This window comes from Salvelinus fontinalis, chromosome 1 (genome assembly GCF_029448725.1).
Source record: "Salvelinus fontinalis isolate EN_2023a chromosome 1, ASM2944872v1, whole genome shotgun sequence".
NCBI lineage: Eukaryota > Metazoa > Chordata > Actinopteri > Salmoniformes > Salmonidae > Salvelinus > Salvelinus fontinalis.
Genome location: NC_074665.1, coordinates 93,657,732 through 93,685,103, shown reverse-complemented (window position 1 = coordinate 93,685,103; position 27,372 = coordinate 93,657,732). Strand labels below are relative to the sequence as shown.

General features: G+C 44.3%; 1 protein-coding gene across 5 annotated transcripts in view; it reads left to right on the top strand.

Moving 5' to 3' along the window:
• rhobtb1 (Rho related BTB domain containing 1) overlaps positions 1–27,372 on the top strand; it is an 89,910-nt gene that overhangs the window by 49,608 nt on the left and 12,930 nt on the right. For 3 of the 5 annotated variants that reach the window (XR_008761038.1, XM_055936524.1, XM_055936552.1), the window contains 2 exons: positions 17,456–17,574; positions 23,810–23,960. Coding sequence is in view for 4 of the 5 variants with exons in the window: in XM_055936524.1 (XP_055792499.1) it covers positions 17,456–17,574; positions 23,810–23,960 (270 nt within the window). In the remaining variant the exon portion in view is untranslated. Of the gene's footprint in view, positions 1–12,825; positions 12,839–17,455; positions 17,575–23,809; positions 23,961–27,372 lie in introns of all 5 variants that reach the window. The other 2 variants (XM_055936532.1, XM_055936544.1) reach the window with 2 other exon arrangements.

The following is a 27,372-nucleotide window of genomic DNA, read 5'->3' as shown; positions in this document are numbered from 1 at the left end:
GTTGTTGTTATAATGTCTCTCTGTCTCAGACGTCTCCTTCAGGTTGTTGTTATAATGTCTCTGTCTCAGACGTCTCCTTCAGGTTGTTGTTATAATGTCTCTGTCTCAGACGTCTCCTTCAGGTTGTTGTTATAATGTCTCTGTCTCAGACGTCTCCTTCAGGTTGTTGTTATAATGTCTCTGTCTCAGACGTCTCCTTCAGGTTGTTGTTATAATGTCTCTGTCTCAGACGTCTCCTTCAGGTTGTTGTTATAATGTCTCAGACGTCTCCTTCAGGTTGGTGTTATGTCTCTGTCTCAGACGTCTCCTTCAGGTTGTTGTTATAATGTCTCTCTGTCTCAGACGTCTCCTTCAGGTTGTTGTTATAATGTCTCTGTCTCAGACGTCTCCTTCAGGTTGTTGTTATAATGTCTCGTCTCAGACGTCTCCTTCAGGTTGTTGTTATAATGTCTCTGTCTCAGACGTCTCCTTCAGGTTGTTGTTATAATGTCTCCAGACGTCTCCTTCAGGTTGTTGTTATGTCTCTGTCTCAGACGTCTCCTTCAGGTTGTTGTTATAATGTCTCTCTGTCTCAGACGTCTCCTTCAGGTTGTTGTTATAATGTCTCTGTCTCAGACGTCTCCTTCAGGTTGTTGTTATAATGTCTCTCTGTCTCAGACGTCTCCTTCAGGTTGTTGTTATAATGTCTCTGTCTCAGACGTCTCCTTCAGGTTGTTGTTATAATGTCTCTCTGTCTCAGACGTCTCCTTCAGGTTGTTGTTATAATGTCTCTGTCTCAGACGTCTCCTTCAGGTTGTTGTTATAATGTCTCTCTGTCTCAGACGTCTCCTTCAGGTTGTTGTTATAATGTCTCTCTGTCTCAGACGTCTCCTTCAGGTTGTTGTTATAATGTCTCTCTGTCTCAGACGTCTCCTTCAGGTTGTTGTTATAATGTCTCTGTCTCAGACGTCTCCTTCAGGTTGTTGTTATAATGTCTCTGTCTCAGACGTCTCCTTCAGGTTGTTGTTATAATGTCTCTGTCTCAGACGTCTCCTTCAGGTTGTTGTTATAATGTCTCTGTCTCAGACGTCTCCTTCAGGTTGTTGTTATAATGTCTCTCTGTCTCAGACGTCTCCTTCAGGTTGTTGTTATAATGTCTCTCTGTCTCAGACGTCTCCTTCAGGTTGTTGTTATAATGTCTCTCTGTCTCAGACGTCTCCTTCAGGTTGTTGTTATAATGTCTCTGTCTCAGACGTCTCCTTCAGGTTGTTGTTATAATGTCTCTGTCTCAGACGTCTCCTTCAGGTTGTTGTTATAATGTCTCTGTCTCAGACGTCTCCTTCAGGTTGTTGTTATAATGTCTCTGTCTCAGACGTCTCCTTCAGGTTGTTGTTATAATGTCTCTCTGTCTCAGACGTCTCCTTCAGGTTGTTGTTATAATGTCTCTCTGTCTCAGACGTCTCCTTCAGGTTGTTGTTATAATGTCTCTCTGTCTCAGACGTCTCCTTCAGGTTGTTGTTATAATGTCTCTGTCTCAGACGTCTCCTTCAGGTTGTTGTTATAATGTCTCTCTGTCTCAGACGTCTCCTTCAGGTTGTTGTTATAATGTCTCTCTGTCTCAGACGTCTCCTTCAGGTTGTTGTTATAATGTCTCTGTCTCAGACGTCTCCTTCAGGTTGTTGTTATAATGTCTCTCTGTCTCAGACGTCTCCTTCAGGTTGTTGTTATAATGTCTCTCTGTCTCAGACGTCTCCTTCAGGTTGTTGTTATAATGTCTCTCTGTCTCAGACGTCTCCTTCAGGTTGTTGTTATAATGTCTCTCTGTCTCAGACGTCTCCTTCAGGTTGTTGTTATAATGTCTCTGTCTCAGACGTCTCCTTCAGGTTGTTGTTATAATGTCTCAGACGTCTCCTTCAGGTTGTTGTTATAATGTCTCAGACGTCTCCTTCAGGTTGTTGTTATAATGTCTCTCTGTCTCAGACGTCTCCTTCAGGTTGTTGTTATAATGTCTCTCTGTCTCAGACGTCTCCTTCAGGTTGTTGTTATAATGTCTCTCTGTCTCAGACGTCTCCTTCAGGTTGTTGTTATAATGTCTCTCTGTCTCAGACGTCTCCTTCAGGTTGTTGTTATAATGTCTCTGTCTCAGACGTCTCCTTCAGGTTGTTGTTATAATGTCTCTCTGTCTCAGACGTCTCCTTCAGGTTGTTGTTATAATGTCTCTCTGTCTCAGACGTCTCCTTCAGGTTGTTGTTATAATGTCTCTGTCTCAGACGTCTCCTTCAGGTTGTTGTTATAATGTCTCTGTCTCAGACGTCTCCTTCAGGTTGTTGTTATAATGTCTCTGTCTCAGACGTCTCCTTCAGGTTGTTGTTATAATGTCTCTCTGTCTCAGACGTCTCCTTCAGGTTGTTGTTATAATGTCTCTGTCTCAGACGTCTCCTTCAGGTTGTTGTTATAATGTCTCTGTCTCAGACGTCTCCTTCAGGTTGTTGTTATAATGTCTCTCTGTCTCAGACGTCTCCTTCAGGTTGTTGTTATAATGTCTCTGTCTCAGACGTCTCCTTCAGGTTGTTGTTATAATGTCTCTGTCTCAGACGTCTCCTTCAGGTTGTTGTTATAATGTCTCTGTCTCAGACGTCTCCTTCAGGTTGTTGTTATAATGTCTCTGTCTCAGACGTCTCCTTCAGGTTGTTGTTATAATGTCTCTCTGTCTCAGACGTCTCCTTCAGGTTGTTGTTATAATGTCTCTGTCTCAGACGTCTCCTTCAGGTTGTTGTTATAATGTCTCTGTCTCAGACGTCTCCTTCAGGTTGTTGTTATAATGTCTCTCTGTCTCAGACGTCTCCTTCAGGTTGTTGTTATAATGTCTCTCTGTCTCAGACGTCTCCTTCAGGTTGTTGTTATAATGTCTCTCTGTCTCAGACGTCTCCTTCAGGTTGTTGTTATAATGTCTCTCTGTCTCAGACGTCTCCTTCAGGTTGTTGTTATAATGTCTCTCTGTCTCAGACGTCTCCTTCAGGTTGTTGTTATAATGTCTCTGTCTCAGACGTCTCCTTCAGGTTGTTGTTATAATGTCTCTGTCTCAGACGTCTCCTTCAGGTTGTTGTTATAATGTCTCTCTGTCTCAGACGTCTCCTTCAGGTTGTTGTTATAATGTCTCTCTGTCTCAGACGTCTCCTTCAGGTTGTTGTTATAATGTCTCTCTGTCTCAGACGTCTCCTTCAGGTTGTTGTTATAATGTCTCTGTCTCAGACGTCTCCTTCAGGTTGTTGTTATAATGTCTCTCTGTCTCAGACGTCTCCTTCAGGTTGTTGTTATAATGTCTCTGTCTCAGACGTCTCCTTCAGGTTGTTGTTATAATGTCTCTGTCTCAGACGTCTCCTTCAGGTTGTTGTTATAATGTCTCTCTGTCTCAGACGTCTCCTTCAGGTTGTTGTTATAATGTCTCTCTGTCTCAGACGTCTCCTTCAGGTTGTTGTTATAATGTCTCTGTCTCAGACGTCTCCTTCAGGTTGTTGTTATAATGTCTCTGTCTCAGACGTCTCCTTCAGGTTGTTGTTATAATGTCTCTGTCTCAGACGTCTCCTTCAGGTTGTTGTTATAATGTCTCTGTCTCAGACGTCTCCTTCAGGTTGTTGTTATAATGTCTCTCTGTCTCAGACGTCTCCTTCAGGTTGTTGTTATAATGTCTCTCTGTCTCAGACGTCTCCTTCAGGTTGTTGTTATAATGTCTCTGTCTCAGACGTCTCCTTCAGGTTGTTGTTATAATGTCTCTCTGTCTCAGACGTCTCCTTCAGGTTGTTGTTATAATGTCTCTCTGTCTCAGACGTCTCCTTCAGGTTGTTGTTATAATGTCTCTGTCTCAGACGTCTCCTTCAGGTTGTTGTTATAATGTCTCTGTCTCAGACGTCTCCTTCAGGTTGTTGTTATAATGTCTCTCTGTCTCAGACGTCTCCTTCAGGTTGTTGTTATAATGTCTCTCTGTCTCAGACGTCTCCTTCAGGTTGTTGTTATAATGTCTCTCTGTCTCAGACGTCTCCTTCAGGTTGTTGTTATAATGTCTCTCTGTCTCAGACGTCTCCTTCAGGTTGTTGTTATAATGTCTCTGTCTCAGACGTCTCCTTCAGGTTGTTGTTATAATGTCTCTGTCTCAGACGTCTCCTTCAGGTTGTTGTTATAATGTCTCTGTCTCAGACGTCTCCTTCAGGTTGTTGTTATAATGTCTCTCTGTCTCAGACGTCTCCTTCAGGTTGTTGTTATAATGTCTCTGTCTCAGACGTCTCCTTCAGGTTGTTGTTATAATGTCTCTCTGTCTCAGACGTCTCCTTCAGGTTGTTGTTATAATGTCTCTGTCTCAGACGTCTCCTTCAGGTTGTTGTTATAATGTCTCTGTCTCAGACGTCTCCTTCAGGTTGTTGTTATAATGTCTCTCTGTCTCAGACGTCTCCTTCAGGTTGTTGTTATAATGTCTCTCTGTCTCAGACGTCTCCTTCAGGTTGTTGTTATAATGTCTCTGTCTCAGACGTCTCCTTCAGGTTGTTGTTATAATGTCTCTCTGTCTCAGACGTCTCCTTCAGGTTGTTGTTATAATGTCTCTGTCTCAGACGTCTCCTTCAGGTTGTTGTTATAATGTCTCTGTCTCAGACGTCTCCTTCAGGTTGTTGTTATAATGTCTCTGTCTCAGACGTCTCCTTCAGGTTGTTGTTATAATGTCTCTCTGTCTCAGACGTCTCCTTCAGGTTGTTGTTATAATGTCTCTCTGTCTCAGACGTCTCCTTCAGGTTGTTGTTATAATGTCTCTCTGTCTCAGACGTCTCCTTCAGGTTGTTGTTATAATGTCTCTGTCTCAGACGTCTCCTTCAGGTTGTTGTTATAATGTCTCTGTCTCAGACGTCTCCTTCAGGTTGTTGTTATAATGTCTCTCTGTCTCAGACGTCTCCTTCAGGTTGTTGTTATAATGTCTCTGTCTCAGACGTCTCCTTCAGGTTGTTGTTATAATGTCTCTCTGTCTCAGACGTCTCCTTCAGGTTGTTGTTATAATGTCTCTCTGTCTCAGACGTCTCCTTCAGGTTGTTGTTATAATGTCTCTGTCTCAGACGTCTCCTTCAGGTTGTTGTTATAATGTCTCTCTGTCTCAGACGTCTCCTTCAGGTTGTTGTTATAATGTCTCTGTCTCAGACGTCTCCTTCAGGTTGTTGTTATAATGTCTCTGTCTCAGACGTCTCCTTCAGGTTGTTGTTATAATGTCTCTGTCTCAGACGTCTCCTTCAGGTTGTTGTTATAATGTCTCTCTGTCTCAGACGTCTCCTTCAGGTTGTTGTTATAATGTCTCTCTGTCTCAGACGTCTCCTTCAGGTTGTTGTTATAATGTCTCTCTGTCTCAGACGTCTCCTTCAGGTTGTTGTTATAATGTCTCTGTCTCAGACGTCTCCTTCAGGTTGTTGTTATAATGTCTCTGTCTCAGACGTCTCCTTCAGGTTGTTGTTATAATGTCTCTCTGTCTCAGACGTCTCCTTCAGGTTGTTGTTATAATGTCTCTGTCTCAGACGTCTCCTTCAGGTTGTTGTTATAATGTCTCTCTGTCTCAGACGTCTCCTTCAGGTTGTTGTTATAATGTCTCTCTGTCTCAGACGTCTCCTTCAGGTTGTTGTTATAATGTCTCTGTCTCAGACGTCTCCTTCAGGTTGTTGTTATAATGTCTCTGTCTCAGACGTCTCCTTCAGGTTGTTGTTATAATGTCTCTGTCTCAGACGTCTCCTTCAGGTTGTTGTTATAATGTCTCTCTGTCTCAGACGTCTCCTTCAGGTTGTTGTTATAATGTCTCTGTCTCAGACGTCTCCTTCAGGTTGTTGTTATAATGTCTCTCTGTCTCAGACGTCTCCTTCAGGTTGTTGTTATAATGTCTCTGTCTCAGACGTCTCCTTCAGGTTGTTGTTATAATGTCTCTGTCTCAGACGTCTCCTTCAGGTTGTTGTTATAATGTCTCTCTGTCTCAGACGTCTCCTTCAGGTTGTTGTTATAATGTCTCTCTGTCTCAGACGTCTCCTTCAGGTTGTTGTTATAATGTCTCTGTCTCAGACGTCTCCTTCAGGTTGTTGTTATAATGTCTCTCTGTCTCAGACGTCTCCTTCAGGTTGTTGTTATAATGTCTCTGTCTCAGACGTCTCCTTCAGGTTGTTGTTATAATGTCTCTGTCTCAGACGTCTCCTTCAGGTTGTTGTTATAATGTCTCTGTCTCAGACGTCTCCTTCAGGTTGTTGTTATAATGTCTCTGTCTCAGACGTCTCCTTCAGGTTGTTGTTATAATGTCTCTGCTCAGACGTCTCCTTCAGGTTGTTGTTATAATGTCTCTGTCTCAGACGTCTCCTTCAGGTTGTTGTTATAATGTCTCTCTGTCTCAGACGTCTCCTTCAGGTTGTTGTTATAATGTCTCTGTCTCAGACGTCTCCTTCAGGTTGTTGTTATAATGTCTCTGTCTCAGACGTCTCCTTCAGGTTGTTGTTATAATGTCTCTCTGTCTCAGACGTCTCCTTCAGGTTGTTGTTATAATGTCTCTGTCTCAGACGTCTCCTTCAGGTTGTTGTTATAATGTCTCTCTGTCTCAGACGTCTCCTTCAGGTTGTTGTTATAATGTCTCTCTGTCTCAGACGTCTCCTTCAGGTTGTTGTTATAATGTCTCTCTGTCTCAGACGTCTCCTTCAGGTTGTTGTTATAATGTCTCGTCTCAGACGTCTCCTTCAGGTTGTTGTTATAATGTCTCTGTCTCAGACGTCTCCTTCAGGTTGTTGTTATAATGTCTCTCTGTCTCAGACGTCTCCTTCAGGTTGTTGTTATAATGTCTCTGTCTCAGACGTCTCCTTCAGGTTGTTGTTATAATGTCTCTCTGTCTCAGACGTCTCCTTCAGGTTGTTGTTATAATGTCTCTCTGTCTCAGACGTCTCCTTCAGGTTGTTGTTATAATGTCTCTGTCTCAGACGTCTCCTTCAGGTTGTTGTTATAATGTCTCTCTGTCTCAGACGTCTCCTTCAGGTTGTTGTTATAATGTCTCTGTCTCAGACGTCTCCTTCAGGTTGTTGTTATAATGTCTCTGTCTCAGACGTCTCCTTCAGGTTGTTGTTATAATGTCTCTGTCTCAGACGTCTCCTTCAGGTTGTTGTTATAATGTCTCTCTGTCTCAGACGTCTCCTTCAGGTTGTTGTTATAATGTCTCTCTGTCTCAGACGTCTCCTTCAGGTTGTTGTTATAATGTCTCTCTGTCTCAGACGTCTCCTTCAGGTTGTTGTTATAATGTCTCTGTCTCAGACGTCTCCTTCAGGTTGTTGTTATAATGTCTCTGTCTCAGACGTCTCCTTCAGGTTGTTGTTATAATGTCTCTCTGTCTCAGACGTCTCCTTCAGGTTGTTGTTATAATGTCTCTGTCTCAGACGTCTCCTTCAGGTTGTTGTTATAATGTCTCTGTCTCAGACGTCTCCTTCAGGTTGTTGTTATAATGTCTCTGTCTCAGACGTCTCCTTCAGGTTGTTGTTATAATGTCTCTCTGTCTCAGACGTCTCCTTCAGGTTGTTGTTATAATGTCTCTCTGTCTCAGACGTCTCCTTCAGGTTGTTGTTATAATGTCTCTGTCTCAGACGTCTCCTTCAGGTTGTTGTTATAATGTCTCTCTGTCTCAGACGTCTCCTTCAGGTTGTTGTTATAATGTCTCTCTGTCTCAGACGTCTCCTTCAGGTTGTTGTTATAATGTCTCTCTGTCTCAGACGTCTCCTTCAGGTTGTTGTTATAATGTCTCTGTCTCAGACGTCTCCTTCAGGTTGTTGTTATAATGTCTCTCTGTCTCAGACGTCTCCTTCAGGTTGTTGTTATAATGTCTCTGTCTCAGACGTCTCCTTCAGGTTGTTGTTATAATGTCTCTCTGTCTCAGACGTCTCCTTCAGGTTGTTGTTATAATGTCTCTGTCTCAGACGTCTCCTTCAGGTTGTTGTTATAATGTCTCTCTGTCTCAGACGTCTCCTTCAGGTTGTTGTTATAATGTCTCTGTCTCAGACGTCTCCTTCAGGTTGTTGTTATAATGTCTCTCTGTCTCAGACGTCTCCTTCAGGTTGTTGTTATAATGTCTCTCTGTCTCAGACGTCTCCTTCAGGTTGTTGTTATAATGTCTCTCTGTCTCAGACGTCTCCTTCAGGTTGTTGTTATAATGTCTCTGTCTCAGACGTCTCCTTCAGGTTGTTGTTATAATGTCTCTGTCTCAGACGTCTCCTTCAGGTTGTTGTTATAATGTCTCTGTCTCAGACGTCTCCTTCAGGTTGTTGTTATAATGTCTCTGTCTCAGACGTCTCCTTCAGGTTGTTGTTATAATGTCTCTGTCTCAGACGTCTCCTTCAGGTTGTTGTTATAATGTCTCTGTCTCAGACGTCTCCTTCAGGTTGTTGTTATAATGTCTCTGTCTCAGACGTCTCCTTCAGGTTGTTGTTATAATGTCTCTGTCTCAGACGTCTCCTTCAGGTTGTTGTTATAATGTCTCTCTGTCTCAGACGTCTCCTTCAGGTTGTTGTTATAATGTCTCTGTCTCAGACGTCTCCTTCAGGTTGTTGTTATAATGTCTCTCTGTCTCAGACGTCTCCTTCAGGTTGTTGTTATAATGTCTCTGTCTCAGACGTCTCCTTCAGGTTGTTGTTATAATGTCTCTCTGTCTCAGACGTCTCCTTCAGGTTGTTGTTATAATGTCTCTCTGTCTCAGACGTCTCCTTCAGGTTGTTGTTATAATGTCTCTCTGTCTCAGACGTCTCCTTCAGGTTGTTGTTATAATGTCTCTCTGTCTCAGACGTCTCCTTCAGGTTGTTGTTATAATGTCTCAGACGTCTCCTTCAGGTTGTTGTTATAATGTCTCAGACGTCTCCTTCAGGTTGTTGTTATAATGTCTCTCTGTCTCAGACGTCTCCTTCAGGTTGTTGTTATAATGTCTCTCTGTCTCAGACGTCTCCTTCAGGTTGTTGTTATAATGTCTCTGTCTCAGACGTCTCCTTCAGGTTGTTGTTATAATGTCTCTCTGTCTCAGACGTCTCCTTCAGGTTGTTGTTATAATGTCTCTCTGTCTCAGACGTCTCCTTCAGGTTGTTGTTATAATGTCTCTGTCTCAGACGTCTCCTTCAGGTTGTTGTTATAATGTCTCTGTCTCAGACGTCTCCTTCAGGTTGTTGTTATAATGTCTCTGTCTCAGACGTCTCCTTCAGGTTGTTGTTATAATGTCTCTCTGTCTCAGACGTCTCCTTCAGGTTGTTGTTATAATGTCTCTGTCTCAGACGTCTCCTTCAGGTTGTTGTTATAATGTCTCTGTCTCAGACGTCTCCTTCAGGTTGTTGTTATAATGTCTCTGTCTCAGACGTCTCCTTCAGGTTGTTGTTATAATGTCTCTCTGTCTCAGACGTCTCCTTCAGGTTGTTGTTATAATGTCTCTGTCTCAGACGTCTCCTTCAGGTTGTTGTTATAATGTCTCTCTGTCTCAGACGTCTCCTTCAGGTTGTTGTTATAATGTCTCTGTCTCAGACGTCTCCTTCAGGTTGTTGTTATAATGTCTCTGTCTCAGACGTCTCCTTCAGGTTGTTGTTATAATGTCTCTCTGTCTCAGACGTCTCCTTCAGGTTGTTGTTATAATGTCTCTCTGTCTCAGACGTCTCCTTCAGGTTGTTGTTATAATGTCTCTCTGTCTCAGACGTCTCCTTCAGGTTGTTGTTATAATGTCTCTCTGTCTCAGACGTCTCCTTCAGGTTGTTGTTATAATGTCTCTCTGTCTCAGACGTCTCCTTCAGGTTGTTGTTATAATGTCTCTGTCTCAGACGTCACCTTCAGGTTGTTGTTATAATGTCTCTGTCTCAGACGTCTCCTTCAGGTTGTTGTTATAATGTCTCTGTCTCAGACGTCTCCTTCAGGTTGTTGTTATAATGTCTCTGTCTCAGACGTCTCCTTCAGGTTGTTGTTATAATGTCTCTGTCTCAGACGTCTCCTTCAGGTTGTTGTTATAATGTCTCTCTGTCTCAGACGTCTCCTTCAGGTTGTTGTTATAATGTCTCTCTGTCTCAGACGTCTCCTTCAGGTTGTTGTTATAATGTCTCTCTGTCTCAGACGTCTCCTTCAGGTTGTTGTTATAATGTCTCTGTCTCAGACGTCTCCTTCAGGTTGTTGTTATAATGTCTCTGTCTCAGACGTCTCCTTCAGGTTGTTGTTATAATGTCTCTGTCTCAGACGTCTCCTTCAGGTTGTTGTTATAATGTCTCTGTCTCAGACGTCTCCTTCAGGTTGTTGTTATAATGTCTCTGTCTCAGACGTCTCCTTCAGGTTGTTGTTATAATGTCTCTGTCTCAGACGTCTCCTTCAGGTTGTTGTTATAATGTCTCTCTGTCTCAGACGTCTCCTTCAGGTTGTTGTTATAATGTCTCTGTCTCAGACGTCTCCTTCAGGTTGTTGTTATAATGTCTCTGTCTCAGACGTCTCCTTCAGGTTGTTGTTATAATGTCTCTGTCTCAGACGTCTCCTTCAGGTTGTTGTTATAATGTCTCTCTGTCTCAGACGTCTCCTTCAGGTTGTTGTTATAATGTCTCTCTGTCTCAGACGTCTCCTTCAGGTTGTTGTTATAATGTCTCTCTGTCTCAGACGTCTCCTTCAGGTTGTTGTTATAATGTCTCTGTCTCAGACGTCTCCTTCAGGTTGTTGTTATAATGTCTCTCTGTCTCAGACGTCTCCTTCAGGTTGTTGTTATAATGTCTCTGTCTCAGACGTCTCCTTCAGGTTGTTGTTATAATGTCTCTGTCTCAGACGTCTCCTTCAGGTTGTTGTTATAATGTCTCTCTGTCTCAGACGTCTCCTTCAGGTTGTTGTTATAATGTCTCTGTCTCAGACGTCTCCTTCAGGTTGTTGTTATAATGTCTCTCTGTCTCAGACGTCTCCTTCAGGTTGTTGTTATAATGTCTCTGTCTCAGACGTCTCCTTCAGGTTGTTGTTATAATGTCTCTGTCTCAGACGTCTCCTTCAGGTTGTTGTTATAATGTCTCTCTGTCTCAGACGTCTCCTTCAGGTTGTTGTTATAATGTCTCTCTGTCTCAGACGTCTCCTTCAGGTTGTTGTTATAATGTCTCTGTCTCAGACGTCTCCTTCAGGTTGTTGTTATAATGTCTCTCTGTCTCAGACGTCTCCTTCAGGTTGTTGTTATAATGTCTCTGTCTCAGACGTCTCCTTCAGGTTGTTGTTATAATGTCTCTCTGTCTCAGACGTCTCCTTCAGGTTGTTGTTATAATGTCTCTCTGTCTCAGACGTCTCCTTCAGGTTGTTGTTATAATGTCTCTCTGTCTCAGACGTCTCCTTCAGGTTGTTGTTATAATGTCTCTCTGTCTCAGACGTCTCCTTCAGGTTGTTGTTATAATGTCTCTCTGTCTCAGACGTCTCCTTCAGGTTGTTGTTATAATGTCTCTCTGTCTCAGACGTCTCCTTCAGGTTGTTGTTATAATGTCTCTGTCTCAGACGTCTCCTTCAGGTTGTTGTTATAATGTCTCTCTGTCTCAGACGTCTCCTTCAGGTTGTTGTTATAATGTCTCTCTGTCTCAGACGTCTCCTTCAGGTTGTTGTTATAATGTCTCTGTCTCAGACGTCTCCTTCAGGTTGTTGTTATAATGTCTCTCTGTCTCAGACGTCTCCTTCAGGTTGTTGTTATAATGTCTCTGTCTCAGACGTCTCCTTCAGGTTGTTGTTATAATGTCTCTGTCTCAGACGTCTCCTTCAGGTTGTTGTTATAATGTCTCTCTGTCTCAGACGTCTCCTTCAGGTTGTTGTTATAATGTCTCTGTCTCAGACGTCTCCTTCAGGTTGTTGTTATAATGTCTCTCTGTCTCAGACGTCTCCTTCAGGTTGTTGTTATAATGTCTCTCTGTCTCAGACGTCTCCTTCAGGTTGTTGTTATAATGTCTCTGTCTCAGACGTCTCCTTCAGGTTGTTGTTATAATGTCTCTGTCTCAGACGTCTCCTTCAGGTTGTTGTTATAATGTCTCTCTGTCTCAGACGTCTCCTTCAGGTTGTTGTTATAATGTCTCTCTGTCTCAGACGTCTCCTTCAGGTTGTTGTTATAATGTCTCTGTCTCAGACGTCTCCTTCAGGTTGTTGTTATAATGTCTCTGTCTCAGACGTCTCCTTCAGGTTGTTGTTATAATGTCTCTGTCTCAGACGTCTCCTTCAGGTTGTTGTTATAATGTCTCTCTGTCTCAGACGTCTCCTTCAGGTTGTTGTTATAATGTCTCTGTCTCAGACGTCTCCTTCAGGTTGTTGTTATAATGTCTCTGTCTCAGACGTCTCCTTCAGGTTGTTGTTATAATGTCTCTCTGTCTCAGACGTCTCCTTCAGGTTGTTGTTATAATGTCTCTGTCTCAGACGTCTCCTTCAGGTTGTTGTTATAATGTCTCTGTCTCAGACGTCTCCTTCAGGTTGTTGTTATAATGTCTCTCTGTCTCAGACGTCTCCTTCAGGTTGTTGTTATAATGTCTCTCTGTCTCAGACGTCTCCTTCAGGTTGTTGTTATAATGTCTCTCTGTCTCAGACGTCTCCTTCAGGTTGTTGTTATAATGTCTCTGTCTCAGACGTCTCCTTCAGGTTGTTGTTATAATGTCTCTGTCTCAGACGTCTCCTTCAGGTTGTTGTTATAATGTCTCTCTGTCTCAGACGTCTCCTTCAGGTTGTTGTTATAATGTCTCAGACGTCTCCTTCAGGTTGTTGTTATAATGTCTCTCTGTCTCAGACGTCTCCTTCAGGTTGTTGTTATAATGTCTCTGTCTCAGACGTCTCCTTCAGGTTGTTGTTATAATGTCTCAGACGTCACCTTCAGGTTGTTGTTATAATGTCTCTCTGTCTCAGACGTCTCCTTCAGGTTGTTGTTATAATGTCTCTCTGTCTCAGACGTCACCTTCAGGTTGTTGTTATAATGTCTCTGTCTCAGACGTCTCCTTCAGGTTGTTGTTATAATGTCTCTCTGTCTCAGACGTCTCCTTCAGGTTGTTGTTATAATGTCTCTGTCTCAGACGTCTCCTTCAGGTTGTTGTTATAATGTCTCTGTCTCAGACGTCTCCTTCAGGTTGTTGTTATAATGTCTCTGTCTCAGACGTCTCCTTCAGGTTGTTGTTATAATGTCTCTCTGTCTCAGACGTCTCCTTCAGGTTGTTGTTATAATGTCTCTCTGTCTCAGACGTCTCCTTCAGGTTGTTGTTATAATGTCTCTCTGTCTCAGACGTCTCCTTCAGGTTGTTGTTATAATGTCTCTGTCTCAGACGTCTCCTTCAGGTTGTTGTTATAATGTCTCTGTCTCAGACGTCTCCTTCAGGTTGTTGTTATAATGTCTCTGTCTCAGACGTCTCCTTCAGGTTGTTGTTATAATGTCTCTGTCTCAGACGTCTCCTTCAGGTTGTTGTTATAATGTCTCTCTGTCTCAGACGTCTCCTTCAGGTTGTTGTTATAATGTCTCTGTCTCAGACGTCTCCTTCAGGTTGTTGTTATAATGTCTCTGTCTCAGACGTCTCCTTCAGGTTGTTGTTATAATGTCTCTCTGTCTCAGACGTCTCCTTCAGGTTGTTGTTATAATGTCTCTGTCTCAGACGTCTCCTTCAGGTTGTTGTTATAATGTCTCTGTCTCAGACGTCTCCTTCAGGTTGTTGTTATAATGTCTCTGTCTCAGACGTCTCCTTCAGGTTGTTGTTATAATGTCTCTCTGTCTCAGACGTCTCCTTCAGGTTGTTGTTATAATGTCTCTCTGTCTCAGACGTCTCCTTCAGGTTGTTGTTATAATGTCTCTCTGTCTCAGACGTCTCCTTCAGGTTGTTGTTATAATGTCTCTCTGTCTCAGACGTCTCCTTCAGGTTGTTGTTATAATGTCTCTCTGTCTCAGACGTCTCCTTCAGGTTGTTGTTATAATGTCTCTCTGTCTCAGACGTCTCCTTCAGGTTGTTGTTATAATGTCTCTCTGTCTCAGACGTCTCCTTCAGGTTGTTGTTATAATGTCTCTCTGTCTCAGACGTCTCCTTCAGGTTGTTGTTATAATGTCTCAGACGTCTCCTTCAGGTTGTTGTTATAATGTCTCTCTGTCTCAGACGTCTCCTTCAGGTTGTTGTTATAATGTCTCTCTGTCTCAGACGTCTCCTTCAGGTTGTTGTTATAATGTCTCTCTGTCTCAGACGTCTCCTTCAGGTTGTTGTTATAATGTCTCTCTGTCTCAGACGTCTCCTTCAGGTTGTTGTTATAATGTCTCTCTGTCTCAGACGTCTCCTTCAGGTTGTTGTTATAATGTCTCTCTGTCTCAGACGTCTCCTTCAGGTTGTTGTTATAATGTCTCTGTCTCAGACGTCTCCTTCAGGTTGTTGTTATAATGTCTCTCTGTCTCAGACGTCTCCTTCAGGTTGTTGTTATAATGTCTCTCTGTCTCAGACGTCTCCTTCAGGTTGTTGTTATAATGTCTCTCTGTCTCAGACGTCTCCTTCAGGTTGTTGTTATAATGTCTCTGTCTCAGACGTCTCCTTCAGGTTGTTGTTATAATGTCTCTGTCTCAGACGTCTCCTTCAGGTTGTTGTTATAATGTCTCTGTCTCAGACGTCTCCTTCAGGTTGTTGTTATAATGTCTCTGTCTCAGACGTCTCCTTCAGGTTGTTGTTATAATGTCTCTGTCTCAGACGTCTCCTTCAGGTTGTTGTTATAATGTCTCTCTGTCTCAGACGTCTCCTTCAGGTTGTTGTTATAATGTCTCTCTGTCTCAGACGTCTCCTTCAGGTTGTTGTTATAATGTCTCTGTCTCAGACGTCTCCTTCAGGTTGTTGTTATAATGTCTCTCTGTCTCAGACGTCTCCTTCAGGTTGTTGTTATAATGTCTCTCTGTCTCAGACGTCTCCTTCAGGTTGTTGTTATAATGTCTCTCTGTCTCAGACGTCTCCTTCAGGTTGTTGTTATAATGTCTCTGTCTCAGACGTCTCCTTCAGGTTGTTGTTATAATGTCTCTGTCTCAGACGTCTCCTTCAGGTTGTTGTTATAATGTCTCTGTCTCAGACGTCTCCTTCAGGTTGTTGTTATAATGTCTCTCTGTCTCAGACGTCTCCTTCAGGTTGTTGTTATAATGTCTCTCTGTCTCAGACGTCTCCTTCAGGTTGTTGTTATAATGTCTCTGTCTCAGACGTCTCCTTCAGGTTGTTGTTATAATGTCTCTGTCTCAGACGTCTCCTTCAGGTTGTTGTTATAATGTCTCTGTCTCAGACGTCTCCTTCAGGTTGTTGTTATAATCTCTCTGTCTCAGACGTCTCCTTCAGGTTGTTGTTATAATGTCTCTGTCTCAGACGTCTCCTTCAGGTTGTTGTTATAATGTCTCTGTCTCAGACGTCTCCTTCAGGTTGTTGTTATAATGTCTCTGTCTCAGACGTCTCCTTCAGGTTGTTGTTATAATGTCTCTCTGTCTCAGACGTCTCCTTCAGGTTGTTGTTATAATGTCTCTCTGTCTCAGACGTCTCCTTCAGGTTGTTGTTATAATGTCTCTGTCTCAGACGTCTCCTTCAGGTTGTTGTTATAATGTCTCTGTCTCAGACGTCTCCTTCAGGTTGTTGTTATAATGTCTCTCTGTCTCAGACGTCTCCTTCAGGTTGTTGTTATAATGTCTCTCTGTCTCAGACGTCTCCTTCAGGTTGTTGTTATAATGTCTCTCTGTCTCAGACGTCACCTTCAGGTTGTTGTTATAATGTCTCTGTCTCAGACGTCTCCTTCAGGTTGTTGTTATAATGTCTCTGTCTCAGACGTCTCCTTCAGGTTGTTGTTATAATGTCTCTGTCTCAGACGTCTCCTTCAGGTTGTTGTTATAATGTCTCTGTCTCAGACGTCTCCTTCAGGTTGTTGTTATAATGTCTCTGTCTCAGACGTCTCCTTCAGGTTGTTGTTATAATGTCTCAGACGTCTCCTTCAGGTTGTTGTTATAATGTCTCTGTCTCAGACGTCTCCTTCAGGTTGTTGTTATAATGTCTCTGTCTCAGACGTCTCCTTCAGGTTGTTGTTATAATGTCTCTCTGTCTCAGACGTCTCCTTCAGGTTGTTGTTATAATGTCTCTGTCTCAGACGTCTCCTTCAGGTTGTTGTTATAATGTCTCTGTCTCAGACGTCTCCTTCAGGTTGTTGTTATAATGTCTCTGTCTCAGACGTCTCCTTCAGGTTGTTGTTATAATGTCTCTCTGTCTCAGACGTCTCCTTCAGGTTGTTGTTATAATGTCTCTGTCTCAGACGTCTCCTTCAGGTTGTTGTTATAATGTCTCAGACGTCTCCTTCAGGTTGTTGTTATAATGTCTCTGTCTCAGACGTCTCCTTCAGGTTGTTGTTATAATGTCTCTGTCTCAGACGTCTCCTTCAGGTTGTTGTTATAATGTCTCTGTCTCAGACGTCTCCTTCAGGTTGTTGTTATAATGTCTCTGTCTCAGACGTCTCCTTCAGGTTGTTGTTATAATCTCTCTGTCTCAGACGTCTCCTTCAGGTTGTTGTTATAATGTCTCTGTCTCAGACGTCTCCTTCAGGTTGTTGTTATAATGTCTCTGTCTCAGACGTCTCCTTCAGGTTGTTGTTATAATGTCTCTGTCTCAGACGTCTCCTTCAGGTTGTTGTTATAATGTCTCTGTCTCAGACGTCTCCTTCAGGTTGTTGTTATAATGTCTCTGTCTCAGACGTCTCCTTCAGGTTGTTGTTATAATCTCTCTGTCTCAGACGTCTCCTTCAGGTTGTTGTTATAATGTCTCTGTCTCAGACGTCTCCTTCAGGTTGTTGTTATAATGTCTCTCTGTCTCAGACGTCTCCTTCAGGTTGTTGTTATAATGTCTCTGTCTCAGACGTCTCCTTCAGGTTGTTGTTATAATGTCTCTGTCTCAGACGTCTCCTTCAGGTTGTTGTTATAATGTCTCTCTGTCTCAGACGTCTCCTTCAGGTTGTTGTTATAATGTCTCTGTCTCAGACGTCTCCTTCAGGTTGTTGTTATAATGTCTCTCTGTCTCAGACGTCTCCTTCAGGTTGTTGTTATAATGTCTCTGTCTCAGACGTCTCCTTCAGGTTGTTGTTATAATGTCTCTCTGTCTCAGACGTCTCCTTCAGGTTGTTGTTATAATGTCTCTCTGTCTCAGACGTCTCCTTCAGGTTGTTGTTATAATGTCTCTGTCTCAGACGTCTCCTTCAGGTTGTTGTTATAATGTCTCTGTCTCAGACGTCTCCTTCAGGTTGTTGTTATAATGTCTCTGTCTCAGACGTCTCCTTCAGGTTGTTGTTATAATGTCTCTGTCTCAGACGTCTCCTTCAGGTTGTTGTTATAATGTCTCTGTCTCAGACGTCTCCTTCAGGTTGTTGTTATAATGTCTCTGTCTCAGACGTCTCCTTCAGGTTGTTGTTATAATGTCTCTGTCTCAGACGTCTCCTTCAGGTTGTTGTTATAATGTCTCTGTCTCAGACGTCACATTCAGGTTGGAGGATGGAACCATCAATGCTCACAGACCTCTGCTCATCTCCTCCTGTGATTGGATGGCTGCTGTGTTCGGAGGATCCTTCATGGAGAGTGCTAACAACGAGGTGAGTCTACAACACAGAGTAATATCTCGTGTTGGGGTTAGTCTGCTGTGTTGGGTGGATCCTTTATGGAGAGTTAACGAGTCCACAGTCTGCGTTAGGGTTTGTCCCAAATGGCACCCTATTCCCTATGTAGTTAACTACTTTTGACCAGGGTCTTTTACTTACAAGCAAACACTAAAACAGGAAGTACCCGTGAGGAGTTTAACACATCAGCCACTGGCTTCATTAATAAGTACATCGACTAAGTCGTCCCCACGGTGACAGCATGTAGATATCTCAACCAGAAGCCATGGATTACAGGCAACACTGAGCTAAAGGCTAGAGCTGCTGCTTTCAAGGAGCGGAACACTAACCTGGACGCTTTTAAGAAATCCCGCTACGAACCATCAAACAGCCGAAGCGTAAATAGAGGACTAAAATCGAATCCTACTACACCGGCTCTGATGGTTGTCGGATGTGGCAGGGCTTGAAAACTATTACGGTTAACAAAGTGGAAACCCAGCCGCGAGCTGTCCAGTGACGCCTACCAGACAAGCGAAATGCCGTTTATGCTCGCTTTGAGGAAAGCAACGCTGAACCATGCATGAGAGCACCAGCTGTTCCCGACGACTGTGTGATCACGCTCTCCGTAGCCGATGTGAGTAAGACCTTTTAAACAGGTTAACATTCAGACGGATTACCAGGACCAGGACCAACTGGCAAGTGTCTTCACTGATATCTTCAACCTCTCCCAGAACCAGCCTGTAATACCTACAGTGCCTTCAGAAAGTATTCACACCCCTTGACTTTTTCCACAGTTTGTTGTGAATTAAAATATATTACATTTATATTTTGTGTCACTGGCCTACACACAATACCCCATAATGTCGAAGTGGAGTTATGTTTTTAGAAATGATTATACGTTTAATTAAAGATGAAAAGCTGAAATGTCTTGTGTCAATAAGTATTAAACCCCTTTGTTAAAGAAATTATAATCCAAATTAAATAAACTGTAACAACGAAATGTGGAATGAGTCAAGGGGGTATAAATAATTTCTGAAAGCTCTGTACATGTTTCAAACAGACCACCATAGTCCCTGTACCCAAGAAGATGGTGGTCCATTCTGCAACTCACATCGGTAGCCATGAAATGCTTTGAAGGGCTGTTCGTGGCTCTTATCAACACCATCATCCCAGACACCTTGGACCCACTCCAATTTGCATACCGCCCCAAAAGATCTACAGATGACAATCGTTATTGCACTCCACACTGCCCTCTCCCACCCGGACCAAAGGAACACCTGCAGTGCTGCCCTCTCCCACCCGGACCAAAGGAACACCTGCAGCGCTGCCCTCTCCCACCCGGACCAAAGGAACACCTGCAGTGCTGCCCTCTCCCACCCGGACCAAAGGAACACCTGCAGTGCTGCCCTCTCCCACCCGGACCAAAGGAACACCTGCAGTGCATTCGGAAAGTATTCAGACCCCTCCACTTTTTACACGTGTTTTTCTTCATCAATCTACACACATATACCCTATAATGACAAAGTGAAAATAATATATGTGTTTTATTTATTTTATTGCACATTTATACTAAATTAAAAATAGAAATACCTTATTTACTTAAATGTTCAGACCCTTTGCTATGAAACTCTAAATTGAGCTCACGTGCATCCTGTTTCCATTGATCATCATTGAGATGTTTCTACAACTTGATTGGATTCCACCTGTGGCAAATTCAATTGATTGGACATGATTTGGAAAGGCACACACTGACCAGGATCCATAGGGAATACCAGGATCCATAGGGAATATAGAAGATGGGATGTTGTCTCCAGTTGACCAGGATCCATAGGGAATATGGGATGTCTCCAGTTCATTGATTAAACCCCAGGTAGCAGTAAGAACAGTGACATGACAGGTTCATCGGAGTAACGAGTTAAAAAACACGTCATTCAGAGATCTTTAAATAGCCGTTAGGACAAGGACACCAGCTGAACACAGAGTCCTGGTCTGTTTCACTGCTCTCAGACAGGCAGGCAGGCAGAACAACAGGCTAACAGGCAGACCAACAGGCTAACAGGCAGACCAGCAGGCTAACAGGCAGACCAGCAGGCTAACAGGCAGACCAACAGGCTAACAGGCTAACAGGCTAACACTACCTCTCTCCTTGACCATGGGGGCATCTTTATTTTAGTGTGGTAGCTAGCTACTACCCGGTGTCCTAGTTTTTACAGAGCCTCTGTAGTCTCTACTGCTAGTCTCTACAGAGCCCCTGTAGTCTCTACTGCTAGTCTCTACAGAGCCCCTGTAGTCTCTACTGCTAGTCTCTACAGAGCCCCTGTAGTCTCTACTGCTAGTCTTTACAGAGCCTCTGTGGTCTCTACTGCTAGTCTTTACAGAGCCTCTGTGGTCTCTACTGCTAGTCTCTACAGAGCCTCTGTAGTCTCTACTGCTAGTCTTTACAGAGCCTCTGTGGTCTCTACTGCTAGTCTTTACAGAGCCTCTGTGGTCTCTACTGCTAGTCTCTACAGAGCCTCTGTAGTCTCTACTGCTAGTCTTTACAGAGCCTCTGTAGTCTCTATTGCTAGTCTCTACAGAGCCTCTGTAGTCTCTACTGCTAGTCTCTACAGGGCCTCTGTAGTCTCTACTGCTAGTCTTTACAGAGCCTCTGTAGTCTCTACTGCTAGTCTCTACAGAGCCTCTGTAGTCTCTACTTCTGGTCTTTACAGAGCCTCTGTAGTCTCTACTGCTAGTCTCTACGGAGCCTCTGTAGTCTCTACTGCTAGTCTTTACAGAGCCTCTGTAGTCTCTACTGCTAGTCTTTACAGAGCCTCTGTAGTCTCTACTGCTAGTCTTTACAGAGCCTCTGTAGTCTCTACTGCTAGTCTCTACAGAGCCTCTGTAGTCTCTACTGCTAGTTTTTACAGAGCCTCTGTAGTCTCTACTGCTAGTCTTTACAGAGCCTCTGTAGTCTCTACTGCTAGTCTCTACAGGGCCTCTGTAGTCTCTACTTCTAGTCTTTACAGAGCCTCTGTAGTCTCTACTGCTAGTCTCTACAGAGCCTCTGTAGTCTCTACTGCTAGTCTCTACAGAGCCTCTGTAGTCTCTACTGCTAGTCTCTACAGAGCCTCTGTATTCTCTACTGCTAGTCTTTACAGAGCCCCTGTAGTCTCTACTGCTAGTTTTTACAGAGCCTCTGTAGTCTCTACTGCTAGTCTCTACAGAGCCTCTGTAGTCTCTACTGCTAGTCTCTCAGAGCCTCTGTAGTCTCTACTGCTAGTCTCTACAGAGCCTCTGTATTCTCTACTTCTAGTCTTTACAGAGCCTCTGTAGTCTCTACTGCTAGTCTTTACAGAGCCTCTGTAGTCTCTACTGCTAGTCTCTACAGAGCCTCTGTAGTCTCTACTTCTAGTCTTTACAGAGCCTCTGTAGTCTCTACTGCTAGTCTTTACAGAGCCTCTGTAGTCTCTACTGCTAGTCTCTACAGAGCCTCTGTATTCTCTACTTCTAGTCTTTACAGAGCCTCTGTAGTCTCTACTGCTAGTCTTTACAGAGCCTCTAGTCTCTACTGCTAGTCTCTACAGAGCCTCTGTAGTCTCTACTGCTAGTCTTTACAGAGCCTCTGTAGTCTCTACTGCTAGTCTCTACAGAGCCTCTGTAGTCTCTACTTCTAGTCTTTATAGAGCCTCTGTAGTCTCTACTGCTAGTCTTTACAGAGCCTCTGTAGTCTCTACTGCTAGTCTTTACAGAGCCTCTGTAGTCTCTACTGCTAGTCTTTACAGAGCCTCTGTGGTCTCTACTGCTAGTCTTTACAGAGCCTCTGTGGTCTCTACTGCTAGTCTTTACAGAGCCCCTGTAGTCTCTACTGCTAGTCTTTACAGAGCCTCTGTAGTCTCTACTGCTAGTCTCTACAGGGCCTCTGTAGTCTCTACTTCTAGTCTTTACAGAGCCTCTGTAGTCTCTACTGCTAGTCTCTACAGAGCCTCTGTAGTCTCTACTTCTAGTCTTTACAGAGCCTCTGTAGTCTCTACTGCTAGTCTCTACAGAGCCTCTGTAGTCTCTACTGCTAGTCTCTACAGAGCCTCTGTAGTCTCTACTGCTAGTCTCTACAGAGCCTCTGTATTCTCTACTGCTAGTCTTTACAGAGCCCCTGTAGTCTCTACTGCTAGTTTTTACAGAGCCTCTGTAGTCTCTACTGCTAGTCTCTACAGAGCCTCTGTAGTCTCTACTGCTAGTCTCTCAGAGCCTCTGTAGTCTCTACTGCTAGTCTCTACAGAGCCTCTGTATTCTCTACTTCTAGTCTTTACAGAGCCTCTGTAGTCTCTACTGCTAGTCTTTACAGAGCCTCTGTAGTCTCTACTGCTAGTCTCTACAGAGCCTCTGTAGTCTCTACTTCTAGTCTTTACAGAGCCTCTGTAGTCTCTACTGCTAGTCTTTACAGAGCCTCTGTAGTCTCTACTGCTAGTCTCTACAGAGCCTCTGTATTCTCTACTTCTAGTCTTTACAGAGCCTCTGTAGTCTCTACTGCTAGTCTTTACAGAGCCTCTAGTCTCTACTGCTAGTCTCTACAGAGCCTCTGTAGTCTCTACTGCTAGTCTTTACAGAGCCTCTGTAGTCTCTACTGCTAGTCTCTACAGAGCCTCTGTAGTCTCTACTTCTAGTCTTTATAGAGCCTCTGTAGTCTCTACTGCTAGTCTTTACAGAGCCTCTGTAGTCTCTACTGCTAGTCTTTACAGAGCCTCTGTAGTCTCTACTGCTAGTCTTTACAGAGCCTCTGTGGTCTCTACTGCTAGTCTTTACAGAGCCTCTGTGGTCTCTACTGCTAGTCTTTACAGAGCCCCTGTAGTCTCTACTGCTAGTCTTTACAGAGCCTCTGTAGTCTCTACTGCTAGTCTTTACAGAGCCTCTGTAGTCTCTATGCTAGTCTCTACAGAGCCTCTGTAGTCTCTACTGCTAGTCTCTACAGAGCCTCTGTAGTCTCTACTGCTAGTCTTTACAGAGCCTCTGTAGTCTCTACTGCTAGTCTCTACAGAGCCTCTGTAGTCTCTACTGCTAGTCTTTACAGAGCCTCTGTAGTCTCTACTGCTAGTCTCTACAGAGCCTCTGTAGTCTCTACTGCTAGTCTTTACAGAGCCCCTGTAGTCTCTACTGCTAGTCTTTAAAGATTATCTGTAGTCTCTACTGCTAGTCTTTACAGAGCCTCTGTAGTCTCTACTGCTAGTTTTTACAGAGCCTATGTAGTCTCTACTGCTAGTCTTTACAGAGCCTCTGTAGTCTCTACTGCTAGTCTTTACAGAGCCTCTGTAGTCTCTACTGCTAGTCTTTACAGAGCCTCTGTAGTCTCTACTGCTAGTCTCTACAGAGCCTCTGTAGTCTCTACTGCTAGTCTTTACAGAGCCTCTGTAGTCTCTACTGCTAGTCTTTACAGAGCCTCTGTAGTCTCTACTGCTAGTCTTTACAGAGCCCCTGTAGTCTCTACTGCTAGTCTTTACAGAGCCTCTGTAGTCTCTACTGCTAGTCTTTACAGAGCCTCTGTAGTCTCTATGCTAGTCTCTACAGAGCCTCTGTAGTCTCTACTGCTAGTCTCTACAGAGCCTCTGTAGTCTCTACTGCTAGTCTTTACAGAGCCTCTGTAGTCTCTACTGCTAGTCTCTACAGAGCCTCTGTAGTCTCTACTGCTAGTCTTTACAGAGCCTCTGTAGTCTCTACTGCTAGTCTCTACAGAGCCTCTGTAGTCTCTACTGCTAGTCTTTACAGAGCCCCTGTAGTCTCTACTGCTAGTCTTTAAAGATTATCTGTAGTCTCTACTGCTAGTCTTTACAGAGCCTCTGTAGTCTCTACTGCTAGTTTTTACAGAGCCTATGTAGTCTCTACTGCTAGTCTTTACAGAGCCTCTGTAGTCTCTACTGCTAGTCTTTACAGAGCCTCTGTAGTCTCTACTGCTAGTCTTTACAGAGCCTCTGTAGTCTCTACTGCTAGTCTCTACAGAGCCTCTGTAGTCTCTACTGCTAGTCTCTACAGAGCCTCTGTAGTCTCTACTGCTAGTCTCTACAGAGCCTCTGTGGTCTCTACTGCTAGTCTTTACAGAGCCTCTGTGGTCTCTACTGCTAGTCTTTACAGACAGTGAAACAGGACATTTAGCTGTTATCAAATGATTTGTCTCTGTTCTTTCCTGTGTCTGCCTGTTTGTGTCTGTGGTCTGCCTGTGTCTGCCTGTGTGTGCCTGCCTGCGTGTGTGTGTCTGTGTGTTTAGGTCTCGTTCCCAGGCACCAGCAGGGTGTGTATGCAGGCTGTTCTGGAGTATCTCTACACCAATCAGCTGTGTCCCATGGCAGAGCTGGACCCTATGGAGCTGACGGCCCTGGCTAACAGACTCTGTCTCCCCAGACTGACTGCTCTGACAGGTACTAACCCTGGTTAACAGACTGAATGCTCTGACAGGTACTAACCCTGGCTAACAGACTCTGTCTCCCCAGACTGACTGCTCTGACAGGTACTAACCCTGGTTAACAGACTGACTGCTCTGACAGGTACTAACCCTGGCTAACAGACTCTGTCTCCCCAGACTGACTGCTCTGACAGGTACTAACCCTGGTTAACAGACTGACTGCTCTGACAGGTACTAACCCTGGTTAACAGACTGTCTCCCCAGACTGACTGCTCTGACAGGTACTAACCCTGGTTAACAGACTGTCTCCCCAGACTGACTGCTCTGACAGGTACTAACCCTGGTTAACTGACTGACTGCTCTGACAGGTACTAACCCTGGTTAACAGACTGTCTCCCCAGACTGACTGCTCTGACAGGTACTAACCCTGGTTAACAGACTGTCTGCTCTGACAGGTACTAACCCTGGTTAACAGACTGACTGCTCTGACAGGTACTAACCCTGGTTAACAGACTGTCTGCTCTGACAGGTACCAACCCTGGTTAACAGACTGACTGCTCTGACAGGTACTAACCCTGGTTAACAGACTGTCTCCCCAGACTGACTGCTCTGACAGGTAATAACCCTGGTTAACAGACTGACTGTTCTGACAGGTACTAACCCTGGTTAACAGACTGACTGCTCTGACAGGTACTAACCCTGGTTAACAGACTGACTGCTCTGACAGGTACTAACCCTGGTTAACAGACTGACTGCTCTGACAGGTACTAACCCTGGCTAACAGACTGACTGCTCTGACAGGTACTAACCCTGGTTAACAGACTGACTGCTCTGACAGGTACTAACCCTGGTTAACAGACTGACTGCTCTGACAGGTACTAACCCTGGTTAACAGACTGTCTCCCCAGACTGACTGCTCTGACAGGTACTAACCCTGGTTAACAGACTGACTCCCCAGACTGACTGCTCTGACAGGTACTAACCCTGGTTAACAGACTGACTACTCTGACAGGTACTAACCCTGGTTAACAGACTGACTGCTCTGACAGGTACTAACCCTGTTTAACAGACTGACTGCTCTGACAGGTACTAACCCTGGTTAACAGACTGACTGCTCTGACAGGTACTAACCCTGGTTAACAGACTGACTGCTCTGACAGGTACTAACCCTGGTTAACAGACTGACTGCTCTGACAGGTACTAACCCTGGTTAACAGACTGACTGCTCTGACAGGTACTAACCCTGGTTAACAGACTGACTGCTCTGACAGGTACTAACCCTGGTTAACAGACTCTCCCCAGACTGTCTGCTCTGACAGGTACTAACCCTGGTTAACAGACTGACTGCTCTGACAGGTACTAACCCTGGTTAACAGACTGTCTGCTCTGACAGGTACTAACCCTGGTTAACAGACTGACTGCTCTGACAGGTACTAACCCTGGCTAACAGACTGACTCCCCAGACTGACTGCTCTGACAGGTACTAACCCTGGTTAACAGACTGTCTGCTCTGACAGGTACTAACCCTGGTTAACAGACTGTCTCCCCAGACTGACTGCTCTGACAGGTACTAACCCTGGTTAACAGACTGACTACTCTGACAGGTACTAACCCTGGTTAACAGACTGACTGCTCTGACAGGTACTAACCCTGTTTAACAGACTGACTGCTCTGACAGGTACTAACCCTGGTTAACAGACTGACTGCTCTGACAGGTACTAACCCTGGTTAACAGACTGACTGCTCTGACAGGTACTAACCCTGGTTAACAGACTGACTGCTCTGACAGGTACTAACCCTGGTTAACAGACTGACTGTTCTGACAGGTACTAACCCTGGTTAACAGACTGTCTCCCCAGACTGACTGCTCTGACAGGTACTAACCCTGGTTAACAGACTGTCTCCCCAGACTGACTGCTCTGACAGGTACTAACCCTGGTTAACAGACTGACTGCTCTGACAGGTACTAACCCTGGTTAACAGACTGACTGCTCTGACAGGTACTAACCCTGGTTAACAGACTGACTGCTCTGACAGGTACTAACCCTGGTTAACAGACTGACTGCTTTGACAGGTACTAACCCTGGTTAACAGACTGTCCCCAGACTGACTGCTCTGACAGGTACTAACCCTGGTTAACAGACTGACTGCTCTGACAGGTACTAACCCTGGTTAACAGACTGTCTGCTCTGACAGGTACTAACCCTGGTTAACAGACTGACTCCTCTGACAGGTACTAACCCTGGTTAACAGACTCTCTCCCCAGACTGACTGCTCTGACAGGTACTAACCCTGGTTAACAGACTGTATCCCCAGACTGACTGCTCTGACAGGTACTAACCCTGGTTAACAGACTGACTGCTCTGACAGGTACTAATCCTGGTTAACAGACTGACTGCTCTGACAGGTACTAACCCTGGTTAACAGACTGTCTCCCCAGACTGACTGCTCTGACAGGTACTAACCCTGGTTAACAGACTGACTGCTCTGACAGGTACTAACCCTGGTTAACAGACTGACTGCTCTGACAGGTACTAACCCTGGTTAAAAGACTGACTGCTCTGACAGGTACTAACCCTGGTTAACAGACTGACTGCTCTGACAGGTACTAACCCTGGCTAACAGACTGACTGCTCTGACAGGTACTAACCCTGGTTAACAGACTGTCTCCCCAGACTGACTGCTCTGACAGGTACTAACCCTGGTTAACAGACTGTATCCCCAGACTGACTGCTCTGACAGGTACTAACCCTGGTTAACAGACTGTCTGCTCTTACAGGTACTAACCCTGGTTAACAGACTGATTGCTCTGACAGGTACTAACCCTGGTTAACAGACTGTCTGCTCTGACAGGTACTAACCCTGGTTAACAGACTGTCTCCCCAGACTGACTGCTCTGACAGGTAATAACCCTGGTTAACAGACTGACTGCTCTGACAGGTACTAACCGTGGTTAACAGACTCTCCCCAGACTGTCTGCTCTGACAGGTACTAACCCTGGTTAACAGACTGACTGCTCTGACAGGTACTAACCCTGGTTAACAGACTGACTGCTCTGACAGGTACTAACCCTGGTTAACAGACTGACTGCTCTGACAGGTACTAACCTTGGTTAACAGACTGTCTGCTCTGACAGGTACTAACCCTGGATAACAGACTGACTGCTCTGACAGGTACTAACCCTGGTTAACAGACTGACTGCTCTGACAGGTACTAACCCTGGTTAACAGACTGTCTCCCCAGACTGACTGCTCTGACAGGTACTAACCCTGGTTAACAGACTGACTGCTCTGACAGGTACTAACCCTGGTTAACAGACTCTGTCTCCCCAGACTGACTGCTCTGACAGGTACTAACCCTGTTTAACAGACTGACTGCTCTGACAGGTACTAACCCTGGTTAACAGACTGACTGCTCTGACAGGTACT